Source organism: Gallinula chloropus (genome assembly GCF_964237585.1).
Source record: "Gallinula chloropus genome assembly, chromosome: 13".
Taxonomy (NCBI): domain Eukaryota; kingdom Metazoa; phylum Chordata; class Aves; order Gruiformes; family Rallidae; genus Gallinula; species Gallinula chloropus.
Genome location: NC_140098.1, coordinates 12548760 through 12562725, shown reverse-complemented (window position 1 = coordinate 12562725; position 13966 = coordinate 12548760). Strand labels below are relative to the sequence as shown.

Sequence of the window (13966 nt, the reverse complement as noted above, 5' to 3'; positions counted from 1 at the left end):
AAGGCTTTGGGCTAGGCAGGACTCAGCTGCACCCAGCCACAAACAAGCATTTGGTGGTATCCCTTACTAACTGCCTTGGCTCCAGGAGCCTTGCTGGGATGGAAGAGCAGAAGGGAACTATCCTAGCAAGCTACAGCCCCATCCAACCCTTGCCCGAGCTCCCAGCCCTTAGAGACCACAGAGTTTTGCATTACTTGACTCCAATGTCGCCTGTGTTCTGCATGATGATGCGCTGGGACGTGTAGCTCTGCAGCACCACCGCGTTGAAGCTGAGGTGGTCCTGGTTCAAGCTCACATGGATGCCCTGGCAGGAGCCCCGCAGCATGAAGAGGGAGCGCACCACGCCGTTGCATTCCATCATCACTTCTTCAGTGAATGGCTGGATGCGGCACTTTGGGGAGAAGGTCACCTCCACTTTATAGATACCTCCTCTGGCTTTCATGCTTTGTTCATTGATGGCTTTCAAGCAGATAACCTACCCAAAGAAACAAGTGGAGACTAGTTCATTCGGGACGGAGCTGTGAACCCTCCACAGTCTTCCCATCCCATGCTGTCCCCATCAGCATCGCCCCAACCCCACTCGCTCCCAAGTACGTACCCCTAGATACCAAAGGTATTCCCTGTGCCACCTCTGCCTGGCTGTGGTGAGCTGGACTATGTCTCCCCAAGTAGTCTCACCTGAGCTCCAAGACAGCTGCTGACTCTCGGTCCTTAAAGATTACCTTTCCATATCTAACCTACATGGCCACATCCTAAGGAGCAAGATGGGTGAGAAGAATTGTCCCTTCTCCTCACTTTGGGCTGCTAAGGGGCTCCTGACTCCTCGCTCAGATGAGGCATGTGCACCCCAATTATCGGAAGGTGGAGCAGTCCTGCCAGGGAGGACTGGACAGCACACAGTTTTCATTAGCTGTACTAATTTGGTACCAGCTCCCACGCAGAGCAGCTTGCAAGCTACCTGCAGGCACCCCGTAGGGAGAACACCAAAGTGTTCTCCAGCAAAGGAAAGGACCTTACCCCAGCCTCCTGCAGCTCTGGCTTGCTGGGCCTGAATCTGAGCTTGAAAGCCAGAGGAACAGCGCTCCTGTCTGCTATGGTGACAGTCTTCTTCACCGTCTGGCCGATGGAGAGGGCTCCCAGCTCCACCACCCTTCCCCGTGGTTCCACAACCTCAACCTGAGGCAGGAGGGATTAACAGAAAGTGAAAAGGAAGAAGGAGAAAAGGTTTTGCTACCACCCTTGCAGCAGAAAACCAAACCGTGGTAGGCTGGGGGAGAGCCATGATGGAAATAGGACAAAGCGCCAGGCGGGCTGGCTGCCATGTGGGCTTCCAGGGCTTGGGCTTCACCTCACCTTCATTTTCGTGCCCCTTCCTTGCACCTCAACAGTCTGACAGCAAAGACCATTGATCTCAAAAGGGATGAGCTCGTGGTATGCCGTGACCGCTTGGGGACAGAAAGTGACGGGCACCTCCACTGTCTCTCCCGGGCAGAGGGTGGACCTTGGGAAGTCCACCTTCAGGTGTGCGGTGTTAGTGAACAAGCAATTCAATCTGGTGGAAAGCAGAGCAAAGAGGTGTCACAAGACTGCGTGTGCTCAGATGACATCATTGGGGCCACTCAGGGCTTTCCTGTCTCCTCTCCCTACCTCACATCCTTGTCTGCCTTGTTTGTGATGACAAACGTCTGCTGGGCCAGTGGCATCCCGGCGTGGTAGATGAAGCAGGTTCCAAAGTTGAGGTTTTTGGTGGAGAAGTGGACAGTGGGCACCACCACGGTGGCACGGAACACGCAGGTGAACTTGGGACCCCTGCCGATCTGGTGAGGGGAAAGAGAACGTGAGCCAGCTGAAGAGGTGGGAATGACATCAGAGATGGCTGAGGAAGGGGACAGGGCAGTGAAAGAAGGAAAAGGAGGTGCCAAAGGACCCCAGAATGAAAATGGAAAATGGAAGGCTTGGGTTGAGAGGGGTTTTGGAATCACAGCCCTGCTCTGCACAGCCACGTGCTGGCAAGACCTTGCCGAGCTGCGGGACCAGGCAAGGAGAAACATCTCCATCCCCATGTACACCTGGGGCCCCTGCAAAATTCAGGGCAGAGAGGAGCTGGAGGATGTGTCCTGCCAGGACAGCACTTCCCAAAGCGGAAAATGTTCCACTCAGAAACTGCCCGGCTCTGCTGCAGCAGCAGGAGCCTCTTGGCCTTCATCAGCCTCTGCAACCACAGAACTCATCCTGGCGCAGAGCTCCTCCTGCCCAGCTGCCGCGTAGGGAAGGCGAAGGTCCCGGGCTCAACGCTGATGCCTCCCTCACCTGCAGTATCAGCTCCACATCCTTTAGAGAGCACATCTTCTTTGGGTGAAAAGCCAGCTGGGTCTGTACCTCCCCCTCCGCCTGCACGGTGCCTGTCCGAGGGGCGATGGTGAGGACCTGTTTACGGTCTGTGGCACCACTCAGCTCCCACGAGAAGGTCAAGTCGAACTTGCTGTTATTGCAGATGGTGAATATGCGGCTGATGTTCTCGTTTAGATGGACCTGCAGGGAGAAGGTGGCAAGGACCAGCGGTTGGTGCAGATGCAATGCATCACTTGGGCCAGCAAACACCCCTTCCCAAGGAGCACTGGTACCTTCCACATTCAGCCAACGACCTGCGCAAAAGATGGATTCCCCTCCCTCCAGAGAACCATGAAAAAAGAAAAAAACCCACCCCACCCCGTCTTGCCCACGTGTATCTGCGAAGCTCCGGTTTAAGGCCCCCTCTCACAGGGCTTTCCTGAGGCAAGCGTCTCGGGGAGCTTCTCACCTCCTTGAAATCAATGACGTTGACCTCCTGTGTGCTGAGCTCAGTGGCGCAGCCGTCACTGTCCTCACACCTCACAGACACGTTCATGCGACAGCTGGTGACCTTGATATTCAAGGAGAGGGGATGGATCTTCCTCTTGACATTGCATTTGAGGTTGTAGACCGCCTCTCCTTCTAGCACTGGTGTCAAGGAGACTGTGATGGGAATCCTGGAGAGACAAGACCCTTTTATTGCTCTCTTTGCTCTCTCTCAGCTTTCTCAGCCCCACATTTCCTGCCCTATGAAAGAACGGCTCTGGAGGGACTCGAAGCCTGCGAGAAACCGGGAACAACTCTCTGTCCTTCCAGTGCTTCTGAGAACCTTTTGGGACTCGACGATCCCATGCAGCGAGAGGGCAGAGGATACGATGACAAGGCAGCAAGCCCCGAGGTAACGCTGACCTCACTGCTCACAGGGCAGGCTCAGCTTGAAGCTCCTATCCCACACACAAAGGAGGCCACTCCCAGAAATGCCTCATCTCTCCCATCTGGGGGAACATCACCTTTCCAAGGAGGAATCATCCAGCTCCCACGACAGCAGTACAACAACATGGGTGCCACCAAACTGCCTCGGTGTAATTATTATGGGTGATTTCAATGTAATTCCCAGGAATGTCATCAAAAACAACCCAACTAGAGAGACTTAAGGACCTACCACTCCTCTGGGGAGCCCCAGGAGCTGAAGCAGGGTGCTCCCTCACCCTGTATCCAGCAACAAACTGCTGGCTCGGGGATTTACAGCATCCCCCAACTGAGCTGTGGTACAAGAGCCAAAGACTGAATTTCTCTGGGAAGGGGGCCTAGAGGACCCCGACACAACCACTGCAGGAGAAACCTGCAGTTTCACAGTGTCCCCCTTGGAAGGAACAAAAGAGGCAGAGGTGTGCTATCACCGAGAGTGACTGCGGGGGGAACGAGCCTCAAAACCGCTCTGACAGCGCAACAGGGGGATTTGGCCAGTGAGCCGTGTTACCTTGAAAGGGGAGCGATGGAGCCTTCCATGGGCTTTATTTTCACAGATGTCTTGCCTCCCTCTGAGAGGAGAGAGCTTTTTCTGAAGGCAAAACTGAAGGCTTCCTTCTCACTGTTGATCATATAGATAGTGTGGTGTACCTCATGCCCTGGGGAGCACAAAGTGACTGTTGAAAACCTCCGGTTCTTCTGTCCTGTCCCACCACACCAGCACCAACCCCAGCACTTCCCAGTGAGGAGCATTGCTCACAGCACTGCACACTTGTGATGCCAATGTGGAAACATCCTTTTGACCCTCCCGGACTCCCCACATCGTCCCCAAACAACCCTGTCCCTGACACACGCCTTCCTCCCTTCGTCTTCCTCACACACTTGGGTGCCAGATGCTGGATGCTCCGCTCACACGAGCCCCTTTCCCAGCTTCCTCGTGGAAGATGGCTGGAATAATAGGACTGCTGGGCCCCTGGAGAGGCACGTGTCCGAGCGCACAAGGTGTAACCGTGGTGCTCACCGATTAACAGGGAAGGGAAGTTCAGGTGTGCTCTGTCCAGGTTCACCAGTGGGTCGGTGGCATTGCCCACCAACAGGAATGGGACCGAAAAGCTCTGCGCAGGGATTGTAAAGAGCCAGAGGGATTCGGTGATGCCCAGGCGCCGTGGGATGAACTCAAACGTGATCTGGGAGAGAAAGAGGGAAATGAAGGAGAGCTGCTGTGCTGGGCAGGGTAAGGGGAGAGGGATGCAGGCTGTGCCCGCTGGAAGCCGACAGCTTGGAGAAGCCCATGTGCTGCTTGCACCCCAAAGTGTGGCAGACGAGAGCAGTGTGGGAACACGTTTGTCTGATGGCTCATTTGGTCTCTCCACGGCCTTGGCTAAAGCTCCCGCTGAGGTGGGACACCCCGTCAGCGGAGACGTAGCCGGCATCAAACTGGCACACACCTGTACGGGACCCACCCGCTTCATCCTTCTGCACCTACCTCTCCTTTCTTCCCGGGCTGGATGTGACCTCTCTCTGTGTGGCAGAAGAAAGCCACCTGTTCTGGTGGCCCTGCAGGGTCCTGGCAAGTCCATTGGAAGGAACACGCAGAACTGGTTGGGTTCACAGCTGTGATGGTCCTGGGCACACAAAGAAAAAAGGACTAATGAGGTGCTGGGTGGTTAATGATGCTGTGCCGTAACTGACATCAGGCGCTGCCAGTCCTGGACACCATCTGGAAGGAGTTACTTGGTGCAGGGGCATGACACTGGGAGCATGAACACTTCTGCTGCTTTTGAGGTGTTTCACCTAGAAACACTTCACTTGCCTTGTTTCCCAGGTGGCTATCGATTAGTGGCTATCGATTAGTGGCTATCAATGAAGAAATTAGCAGGGATACACTCTGAAGGTGGAGAGACCCTGACACAGGTTGCCTAGAGAGGTAGTGGAGGCCCCATCCCTGGAAATATTCAAGGTCAGGGCAGATGAAGCTCTGAGCAACCTGATCTAGCTAAAGGTGGCCCTGCTCACTGAAGGGGGCAGATGGCCTTCGGAGGTCCCTGCGCACCCAACGCAGTCCGGGGTTCGATGGCCAAACTCTTGCATGACAGCACGGCAAGATGAAGGCAAAACGGTAAAGTGAAGTCCAGCAAGGCTCCTTCGGAATATGGTACCAAGCAGACTGCTGGCCAAGCACCATCAGATCACAGACAAGGTACAGATGTGCCTCAGGGTTTGAAAGAGCCTCTGGTTAATGGGGGGTGATCAGGAGACCACCAGCAGAAGCCATGCCCACACCCACCTTCTGTTCCTGCTGCGCAGTCCCACTGCTGCGATCTCAATCACTTTCCTGTTGACATCGAGCTCTGGCTCCTCAGATCCCTGCAACTCCGGGTTGCGCCTCTTTGCCGTGATGTAGTCGGAGTCTTCCAGGTCAAAGTGGCAGCTGGGCATGAGGCTTCTCCCCTTCACAGCCACCTCTGGGCCCTTCTGATCGGGTTTCAGGTTTGGAATCCTAGGAAGAAAGGGACTGGTGTTGGCCAGGCTAGCTGGTGGTGGCCAGGCTAACTGGTGACCTGTGTCTCCCCCTCTCTGGATCTCTCGTTCCAGATTTTGCAACCCTCCAGGAGCTTAATATTTCACTCAACATCTTTTTCCCGTGTCTCCACACCTCCTTCTACCAAGGCTGGATGCTCATCTTGCTTTTCTCCTGTACATGTGCAGTTTCTCTGCCTCTCTGGGGCTGGCTGCTGCCAGATCTGCACTCCTACCCACCCCGATCCGAGGTATAACCACGACTGCAGAAGCAAGCGAAGCCTGGACGTCTCCTACCTGCAGAGCATACGGCTCTCGAAGTCCCCCATGTATGTTGGAGAGAACTTCATCTGGAAATGCTGCTCCTGGCCAGCAAGGATGGTGCCGCTGTTGGGCTCGATGGAGAACGGCAGGGAGGGGGCACGGGTGGTGTTCAAAGACCAGCTTGCGGAAGAAGAGACCCGCTCCACACTGTGGTCCAGTTGGCTCAAATGGCTGGGCTGGAGCTTCACAGAGCTACCAGAAGCGGAGGAGAGCAAATCCCCTGTGATAAGGAAAGGGTTATATAGCAGGACATCTGTCAAGGAAAAAAACCCTCCCAGCAGCTCTGCCTCCTGGTGCAGGCAGGTAGGAGTGAGCTGGGATGTACTTGGAGCATCTCCAGCCACAGGCTTTCATCAGGAGGACTCCCCGTGAAGAGCAGGGAGAGCGGCCAGTTGGCTTTTTGCTTCTAGGCTACTGCTTCCTAAATCATATTCCCAAAATGTCCCGGGGGATCCATGTGAAAGCGAGAGCTGGGGGCAACAAGCACAACGAAAAGGCCCCGAGAACTGCCTGGAGCACACCGCACCACTGAGCATCCTGCTGTAACAGCACTGGGCTGGCAGATGGGGGGTTCAATGGGACCAGGACTACCCTGGCTCCATCTCCATGGCCCGGTCGCTTGAGGCAAACCTTTCCTGCAGAGTGCTTCCTGGCCAGCATTTGTTCCCAAACCAGACCCGGCAGCCAACCGGAGAGACGTTTTGGGGTGCTCGTTTGGGTGCGGTGGCTGTGGGGGACAGCGCTGCTCCGTCCTTCACACCCTTTTCCTTCCTTCCTTCCTCCCTTCCTCCCTTCCTCCTCTCTGCCAGGCTTTCCCAACCTACGCCAGAGAGCTCAGCAGAGCCCAGCCCAGCATCAGCAGGAGCATGCCCGTGCCGGGGAAGAGCCAGCACCGGGACGCACATGGGAGGGAGATTGGCACGTTCCTGGCATCGAGGCCGGCACCGGGTTCTCGGCCAGCCGGGCTGCTCCTGCTAGGAAGCGTCAGAGCTGGCAGCTCTCCTCTCTCAGCCCAGCCTCCACACTGCTCCCAAGGAGACCGTGTGCTCTGACATCATCCCTGGGGGTAAATGAGTCACTGCCACCCCATCAAGCTCCACAGCTGCTGCGAGCAGGGTCCCTGCCTGCACCAAACACTCCCAGGCCCGAGCCAGAAGGGTTTGTTTTAGATGGTGACTTTTGGGAATTGTGCCCAGATGGTGCCAGCAGGTTGGTTAACTCACTTGTCACACCTCAGCTTTCCCAGCAAGAGGGGCCCTGACACCCCCTTCCCAGTCCAGACCCATGGCGCAGCTCCCCCTGAGCCACACTCAGCTCCCACGCAGAGCGCACGCGTCGGAGCCAGTGCCAGAGGGTCTGAAATGCGGGGAGGGGGCAAGGAGAAGGAAGATGCTGATAAAAGTGGATGACTGGATAGGGATGGAAAAGCAATTCCTGTTTGGAGGTGGTGTGTCTTCTCCCCAAGCCCTTAGCTACCCACGAGACAATCCTGGCACCCCCAGACAGCCCCTTACCATCCAGACTGGGCGGAAGCTGCTCCATGGTGCTGGTGGTACAGCTTGCTTTGCTTTCATCCTCCACAGCCTCCAGCCAGGTATATTCCAGGGCCACATTCCCTGTGTTGGACAGCTGGAAACTGAGAAGCAAGGAGGGGAAAAGGAAAAAGCCCAATAAATACCAAGTGAGTCGAGAAGTGACATGGTCTGTGGGCTCCTGGCAGCCCTTTCTTCAGGCTGAGGAGCATCTTCTTCCCCGGACAGCTCTGCCCTGTCCAGCTTGCGGCCCTGGTGTGTCCCATGAGAAAGTATTCCAAAGTTTGGAAGTCAAAGAGAAAAGGGCAGATGTGGTATCCCAGAGGCTTAATCAAAGGGGTTTCTAGGATTAAGGTCTTGGATTAAGGCTCTCAGGTCTCAGCCTGACGTTATTTTGGTTGCAAACTCATCCTGAAGCAGATGAGGACAGAAGACATGCAAGGAAAGTGAAACCACAGCTGCTCCTGGCAGAAAGGCACAGCAGAACTGAACTTCTGGCACATCTGGGCAGGATGGCAGCCACCATCTCCTGCTTGGCTTTGTGTGCAGGTAGACGGGCTCCAGCACCCAGCCAGGGCCTGGGAAGGATGAAACCATAGAGGGTCTGTGTAAAAGGATGAAGAGCAGCTGAGACTGAACATAAACCGGGAGGAAGGACTCACGTGAACGTCCTTGTCTGGAAGAGCAGGGTCTCCTGGAACTGAATCGTGTCCATGTCCATTTTGAACTGGGCATAGTCAACGACAGCGCTGAGGCGAAGCTCCACCTCACGGCTGCTCTTCTCCAGGACAGTGTGAGCTGGTTCTGGGTCCATCTCGATCACCTCCAAGGAGAGAGGAGAATCACTGAGCAGAGCCCGGAAAGCCAGACCGAGCCAAACCAGCCCCATACCGGAACACACCATCCCCATTTCCTTCCCTGGAAAGGTGTCAAAGAAAGGTGACCTTTCTGCTGGACTATCTGTTTCTACCTCCTGATCAAAGCAATCACCACTGTGACCACAAATACACCCATGGGGACAATGAGCAGGGATCAGTCCCTGTGCTTCAACTGTATAGAGTGTCCGACCCTTCTGCTGGCCCTCTGTAAATGCAGCAGACCTCTAAATGGGGATTTAATTCTCCCACTGGAGCTCTGTGGGTGGAGAACCTCACGAATGAACACACATAGAAAGCACCTCTTCCTTTCCAGGGGTTTCATATAGGGCAACAGCAGGGGATTGTTGCTTCCAGATGTCTCATGTAGGGCTGGGGACTGGCATTTTGGGGTGGGAACAAAGTCACTGGGGAAGCCTCTGAGCACTGATGCTCTGATGGGGAAGCAGTTTGGATGACAGGTTTTGCAATGGTCGAGAAACTAAGGAAGAACCATCACCCAGGAGAGGTGTGTTTGGCCACAATGAGAGCAAAAGGAGGAGCTTCTGGAGATGATGCTTCTCTGGACTCCCGCACAATGGCCACACAGTGCCTCCATAACAAGAGAGCCCCACGACACAGAGACCACAGCCAACACCTCTGGTGTCAGCGCAGAGCTCAGAGCTCACCCACACCCAGCGCTAGTGCTGCTCCCCACGTCTCACACGAGCCAGAGAGCACGGCGTTTACCTCCTCCTTGGGGAAAAGGAGAGATGTAACCACCATAACGTATAGGGTGTGACCTCCCTCGGCTCCTGGTCAACCTCACGGACGGATTAAACATCAGGAGGAGGCGGGAGCCCCTCGGCCAGCAGAGACATCACTCTGGCACCGTCAGCAGCTCTCATTACACAAGCATTCATGTTACACTGTTGCATTTGTGCTGCTTACCTTCTTCTTGAGAGGCCACGTGGCTCCTGGGGCCTCCGTGGCATCCACCCACTTGATGGTGTGCAGGTGGTCGTCCCAGTCAGGAACGTCCTCCGGTGGCAGCTGGAAGGTGATGCTCGCCACCGTGCACTTCACAGGGTGCTTTCTGAAGGCAACGGCCACGTCCGATTTCAAGGTTACTGTGATGTCCTTAGAGCAGCCGGCATGGAGGTGTCCCACCTAGGAAGAACCAGAGAGAAGATCCAACTCCAATCCCCAGCCAGAGCAGCACAGCCAGTGAAGGGAGCAATGTGGTGAGCAGCCGTGCCAGGAATCTCCATCTTCCTGCGCTTCTCTCCGAGGGTTGATAAAGCCCAGGAGATGCCACCTCCCGTAACACGGAGCCTTTGCTGCAGGACTGAGAGCCCGGCCCCAGCAAAGCCAGGGATGAGGGATGGCAACTCCTGCATGGAGCAAAGCTCCTCTGCGGAGTCATTTGGGATTGCTCCTACATGGCACCGACGTGGGTTCCAGCTGATAAGGGGGAGCTCCCAGGAATGTGTGGGACAGGGCTGTGCAGTGGGGAAAGGCAGAGCCACCCCAGCTCACCTTGGGGGAGAAGTGAAAGGGGGGTTCCGCCAGCCACTCAAAGCGCATTGCCTCCACCTTGCTGCGGTTGGTGATGGTGAAGGTCACGGTGTAGGGGGTCCCGATGTGACACTCCCCGAACTGGATGTGATCCACTCTGACAGCTGTTAGGAACGAGAGGAAGGGATCTCAATGTGTGGTGAGGTCCATACACCCCTCTTACACACACAGACACACGTGTCCAGCCCCTCTCCTTGCCCCAAGCCTTCCTCCCTCTGGGAGATGCCATTCCCCACCTTACCACTCCCAGAAATCATAGAATGGTCTGGATTGGAAGGGACTCCAAGGATCACAGAGCTCCAACCCCCCTGCCACAGGCAGGGACACCAACCTCCAGGCCTGGAGCTACACAAGGTTGCCCGGGGCCCCATCCAACGTGGCCTTGAACACTTCCAGGGATGGGGCATCCACCACCTCCCTGGGCACGCTCACAGAACCCCACGTCCAGCGGGCGACAGCACAGACCTCATTATATAGAGGCCACAAATTATCACACGTGGTCCTCCTCACCTCCACAGCACCCCACAGGCCGGCAGACCCCCTTTTCAGGATACTCAGCGGAACGCTGGTATCTCTGACCCTTCCTTGCCAGCCCACAAGCTCCTCCCCAGACAGAGGATGTCCCTTTGCCTTCCCAAGCGTGGCTGCTCTGCAGGCTATGAAAGGCAGCAGGATCCGTGTGCTAAGCCCACAGCACCCCTGCCCTGGCACAGGGTGAGCAGCACCATGCTTCCCTGTTCCTTGCTCTGGCTTGGCAGCCTCTCCTCTCTTACCCTCAATCACACCTTCCTCCAGATCATCTTTAGTGTCTTCCACCTTGCTGTCTGCCACTAGTCCATGGATGTTATCTAGCGTGAAGTCATCCTCGTAGCCTTCACCCACGAGCTCAATGTCGGTCTCTTCATAAGGGTTGTCCACCACAGACATGTGGATCTTTGCTTCCACACGCTGGGCCAGCTTGGGTTTGAAGAGCACATCAAACTCGGCTAATTCCTTGTGATGCAGGACCAGGGAAGCGGTGTGGGGCTTCCTCTCTACACAGTGATGGAAGCCAGAGAAAAGTCATACAGCTCCGCAGAGAAAACATTTCCATGGGGTCTGAGATGCTTAAGAGGGTGAATCCAGCTGCCTCTAAGCACCGGTTCTCCCATCAGTGGTTCCAGACCCTCTTGCTACATTCATACCACCATGCACACTGCTCCTTAAGTATCTTAACCTCAGGTGAACACCCATCTCTCTCTCAGACTGCACCCAGCCAGCCCCTGCCATAGTAAAGCTGAGTTATGCAGTGGGTTTGGCTTCTGCTGGCTGGCTGCAGGCTCGAGGGCTGTCTCTGGTCAGGGTGGTAACTCCCCACTCATAGCAAAGACCTTCACACAGTCCATTCAAGTGCTGACAGCGCCCCAAAACTCAACCCACCATGTCCAGAAGAACAGAAGAACTTCCTACAATTTGCTAGGAGGAAACCTTGCAAAGAGTCCATGTGTAAAACTGGGGGTACAGAGAGCCCCAGGAGCCAAACTATCAACATCTGCCTGTGCTGGGCCAAGCCAAGAGCTGGACAGACATTTTTCCCGTGCAGACAGCCACACTTCACCGAATTTACAAATTTACCTTCTCCATGAGAGTCCTGCACGCCCGCAGCTTGGTAGATGCACTGTGTGGTGGGCTTGGCTTTCAAGGAGAAAACTCCTTCTTTGTCCAAGAGGTCTATCATCAGCTGAGGGAAAGGAACACAGAGCATGACCACACTGGTGTGGGTACAGGGCTTTCCAGCAGATCAACGCTGTCCTGCTGCTGGCTCAGCCCACTTCAAACACAGCTCAGCGCAAAGCTTCAGTACAATTGGAAACCCCAAAAGGGTTCGGAGGTGTCAGCACACCAAACAGGACAGGAAATACTACAAGTAAGGAGCAGGGTGTAATTAAACTGTAAGGAGGAACTCTTTCCCGGTAAGGGAGCCCTGGGACAGGCTGTCCAGAGAGTCTCCTTTTCTGGACACATTCAAAGTCCACCTGGATGCGTTCCTGTGGGATTTACTCTGGGTGACTCTGCTCTGGCAGGGGGTGGGACTAGATGAGCTCCTAATGCTCTGGGATTCTGTGAAACTACAACCAAGTTTAATTACAAGGCAGTGAAATGCCATCAAATGAATCTGCCGTGACCATGGCCATAGCATGTTCCATGGAGAACCAAAGCCTGAGAAGAGAGATGGGGAAATTCCAATTCTTGTGCTGCACGTAACTGCAAAGGACAGACCGGCCAGAAAGCCCCATCTCCAGGAGGAACACCCTTCCTGGGAAGGGCGAGGGGGTCACTGTCCTGCGACAAAGGGGCACTGAGCACAAGGGAAGGGTTTCCTTTGGCGTTTGCTGGGACCTCTCCTTGGTGGGATGAGACCAGAGCATTCCCCGAGCAGGCCCTCACCTGCACGGGGACGGTGCCATCATTACGAAGGACAAGAGGGAGTTTTTCTAAGTCACCCAGCAACAGCTTCTTGAAGAGGAGCAGGGGGTTCCCTCTCCTGTTGTGAAGGACCGGGCGCAGGACTGTCACGCGAGGCAGATTCCCATCTCCACTGATCTCAAAGGTCAGGCTCTGTGCTTTAGCTGCCGCAGGGCTGCAGGGGAGACAGAGGAGACATCATCACGCTTGGTACCAACCCCTTTCCCACTTCCCTGGCTGCTGCTCCCATACCCCAGGACACAGGTTCCACCTCATCCCAGTACAATGAGAGCCACTCATGAGAGCAATTTGCTCTCAAGAGCTGAAGCCCTCTGGAATAAGAGCAGTCATTCCCCTCCATGGAATCAGGCGGTACAGCGGGTAAATAACAAGGACACAGACAAGGCACAGCAGCTCCCTGGCTGCAGTGACATGAGAGACACACAAAAGGCACCCGAGTAGTATCAAAGCAAGAAGGGAGGAGTAAATAATGTGTCAGGAAAGGATATTGCCAAGGCCACAAGAGCAGGAATTGCTCATCAGGGCAGAAATCTGAGTTAGCGTGTCCCACCTCAAGCAGCCCAAGGGCTGGAGAAGAGCAGGTCGGAGCCCCAGCACAAACACGGCCAGCACAGACCTCAACGTACCCCCAGGGAATCACAAGGGTTCTTCTCATGTTAACATAAACAAGGAGGCTCTATCTTGTCATTAGGGACCTGATGATCTCTTGAGGTCCTTTCCATACCCTACAATTCTGTGATTCTGTTACTGCTTCTTGTGTGGTCTAAAGCTAAGGACTCAAACCTGTGGCTACCAAACGACTCTGGGTTACTGGACTTAGGTCTACGTGCTCCCAGAGGGGAGGCAGCTGTCAGAAAAGGTCACCTCTAAGATCCCCCCAGGTGAATTACCTTGCCTGGGCATCGAGGGAAGCCTCAAAAGCACACTGGTAGTTCTGCGTGGCTTGTGGAGTGAAGGTCACCGTAGCAAAGATGTGGGAGCAGCTGGGAACACTCATCCAGACAGGATCCACCTTGAATATGTTGCTCACGTAGCTGTCAAGCTTGGAGGAACCCACAGAGTGGTGTTAGGAGGAAACACCCTTCAAGGCGATGCAGCCTTACTCATCGATACATCATGGGGAACAGTCCCAGACAGGCCCCTCACTCTCCAGGGGTGACTCCAGAGCAGTGCCGACCTTGCCCAGGGAGCTGCTGTAAAGCCCAGGAGGGCAAAAGCTTGTTCTGAGCACCGAGCGGCCAGCCCAGCACATGTGGGAGGTGGGACTGTGTGGGAAACCCTCCAAATGATCTAGAACTGGCCCTTAAAGAGAAGGAAAAGACCAGGGAGTCTGAGGAAGTGATGTTCTGAAGCCCTGGTATATCAGCCCAGCAGAAGAGCACTCCCTGGCCC

At 55.2% G+C, this 13966-nt stretch overlaps 2 protein-coding genes across 2 annotated transcripts in view; both read right to left on the bottom strand.

The window, feature by feature from the left end:
- Positions 1-13966, bottom strand: part of LOC311196741 (protein NDRG4-like) — a gene marked incomplete at both ends in the record, with an annotated part of 721213 nt that overhangs the window by 619048 nt on the left and 88199 nt on the right.
- HYDIN (HYDIN axonemal central pair apparatus protein) overlaps positions 1-13966 on the bottom strand; it is a gene marked incomplete at its 5' end in the record, with an annotated part of 78253 nt that overhangs the window by 5315 nt on the left and 58972 nt on the right. The window contains 19 exons of the mRNA XM_084270367.1: positions 195-475; positions 1018-1176; positions 1354-1552; positions 1648-1817; positions 2311-2532; positions 2801-3008; positions 3812-3959; positions 4322-4487; positions 4787-4925; positions 5588-5800; positions 6118-6364; positions 7659-7780; positions 8339-8499; positions 9482-9700; positions 10070-10212; positions 10882-11142; positions 11723-11828; positions 12536-12728; positions 13465-13616. Of these exons, the coding sequence (XP_084126493.1) occupies positions 195-475; positions 1018-1176; positions 1354-1552; positions 1648-1817; positions 2311-2532; positions 2801-3008; positions 3812-3959; positions 4322-4487; positions 4787-4925; positions 5588-5800; positions 6118-6364; positions 7659-7780; positions 8339-8499; positions 9482-9700; positions 10070-10212; positions 10882-11142; positions 11723-11828; positions 12536-12728; positions 13465-13616 (3509 nt within the window). The remainder of the gene's footprint in view (positions 1-194; positions 476-1017; positions 1177-1353; positions 1553-1647; positions 1818-2310; positions 2533-2800; positions 3009-3811; positions 3960-4321; positions 4488-4786; positions 4926-5587; positions 5801-6117; positions 6365-7658; positions 7781-8338; positions 8500-9481; positions 9701-10069; positions 10213-10881; positions 11143-11722; positions 11829-12535; positions 12729-13464; positions 13617-13966) is intronic.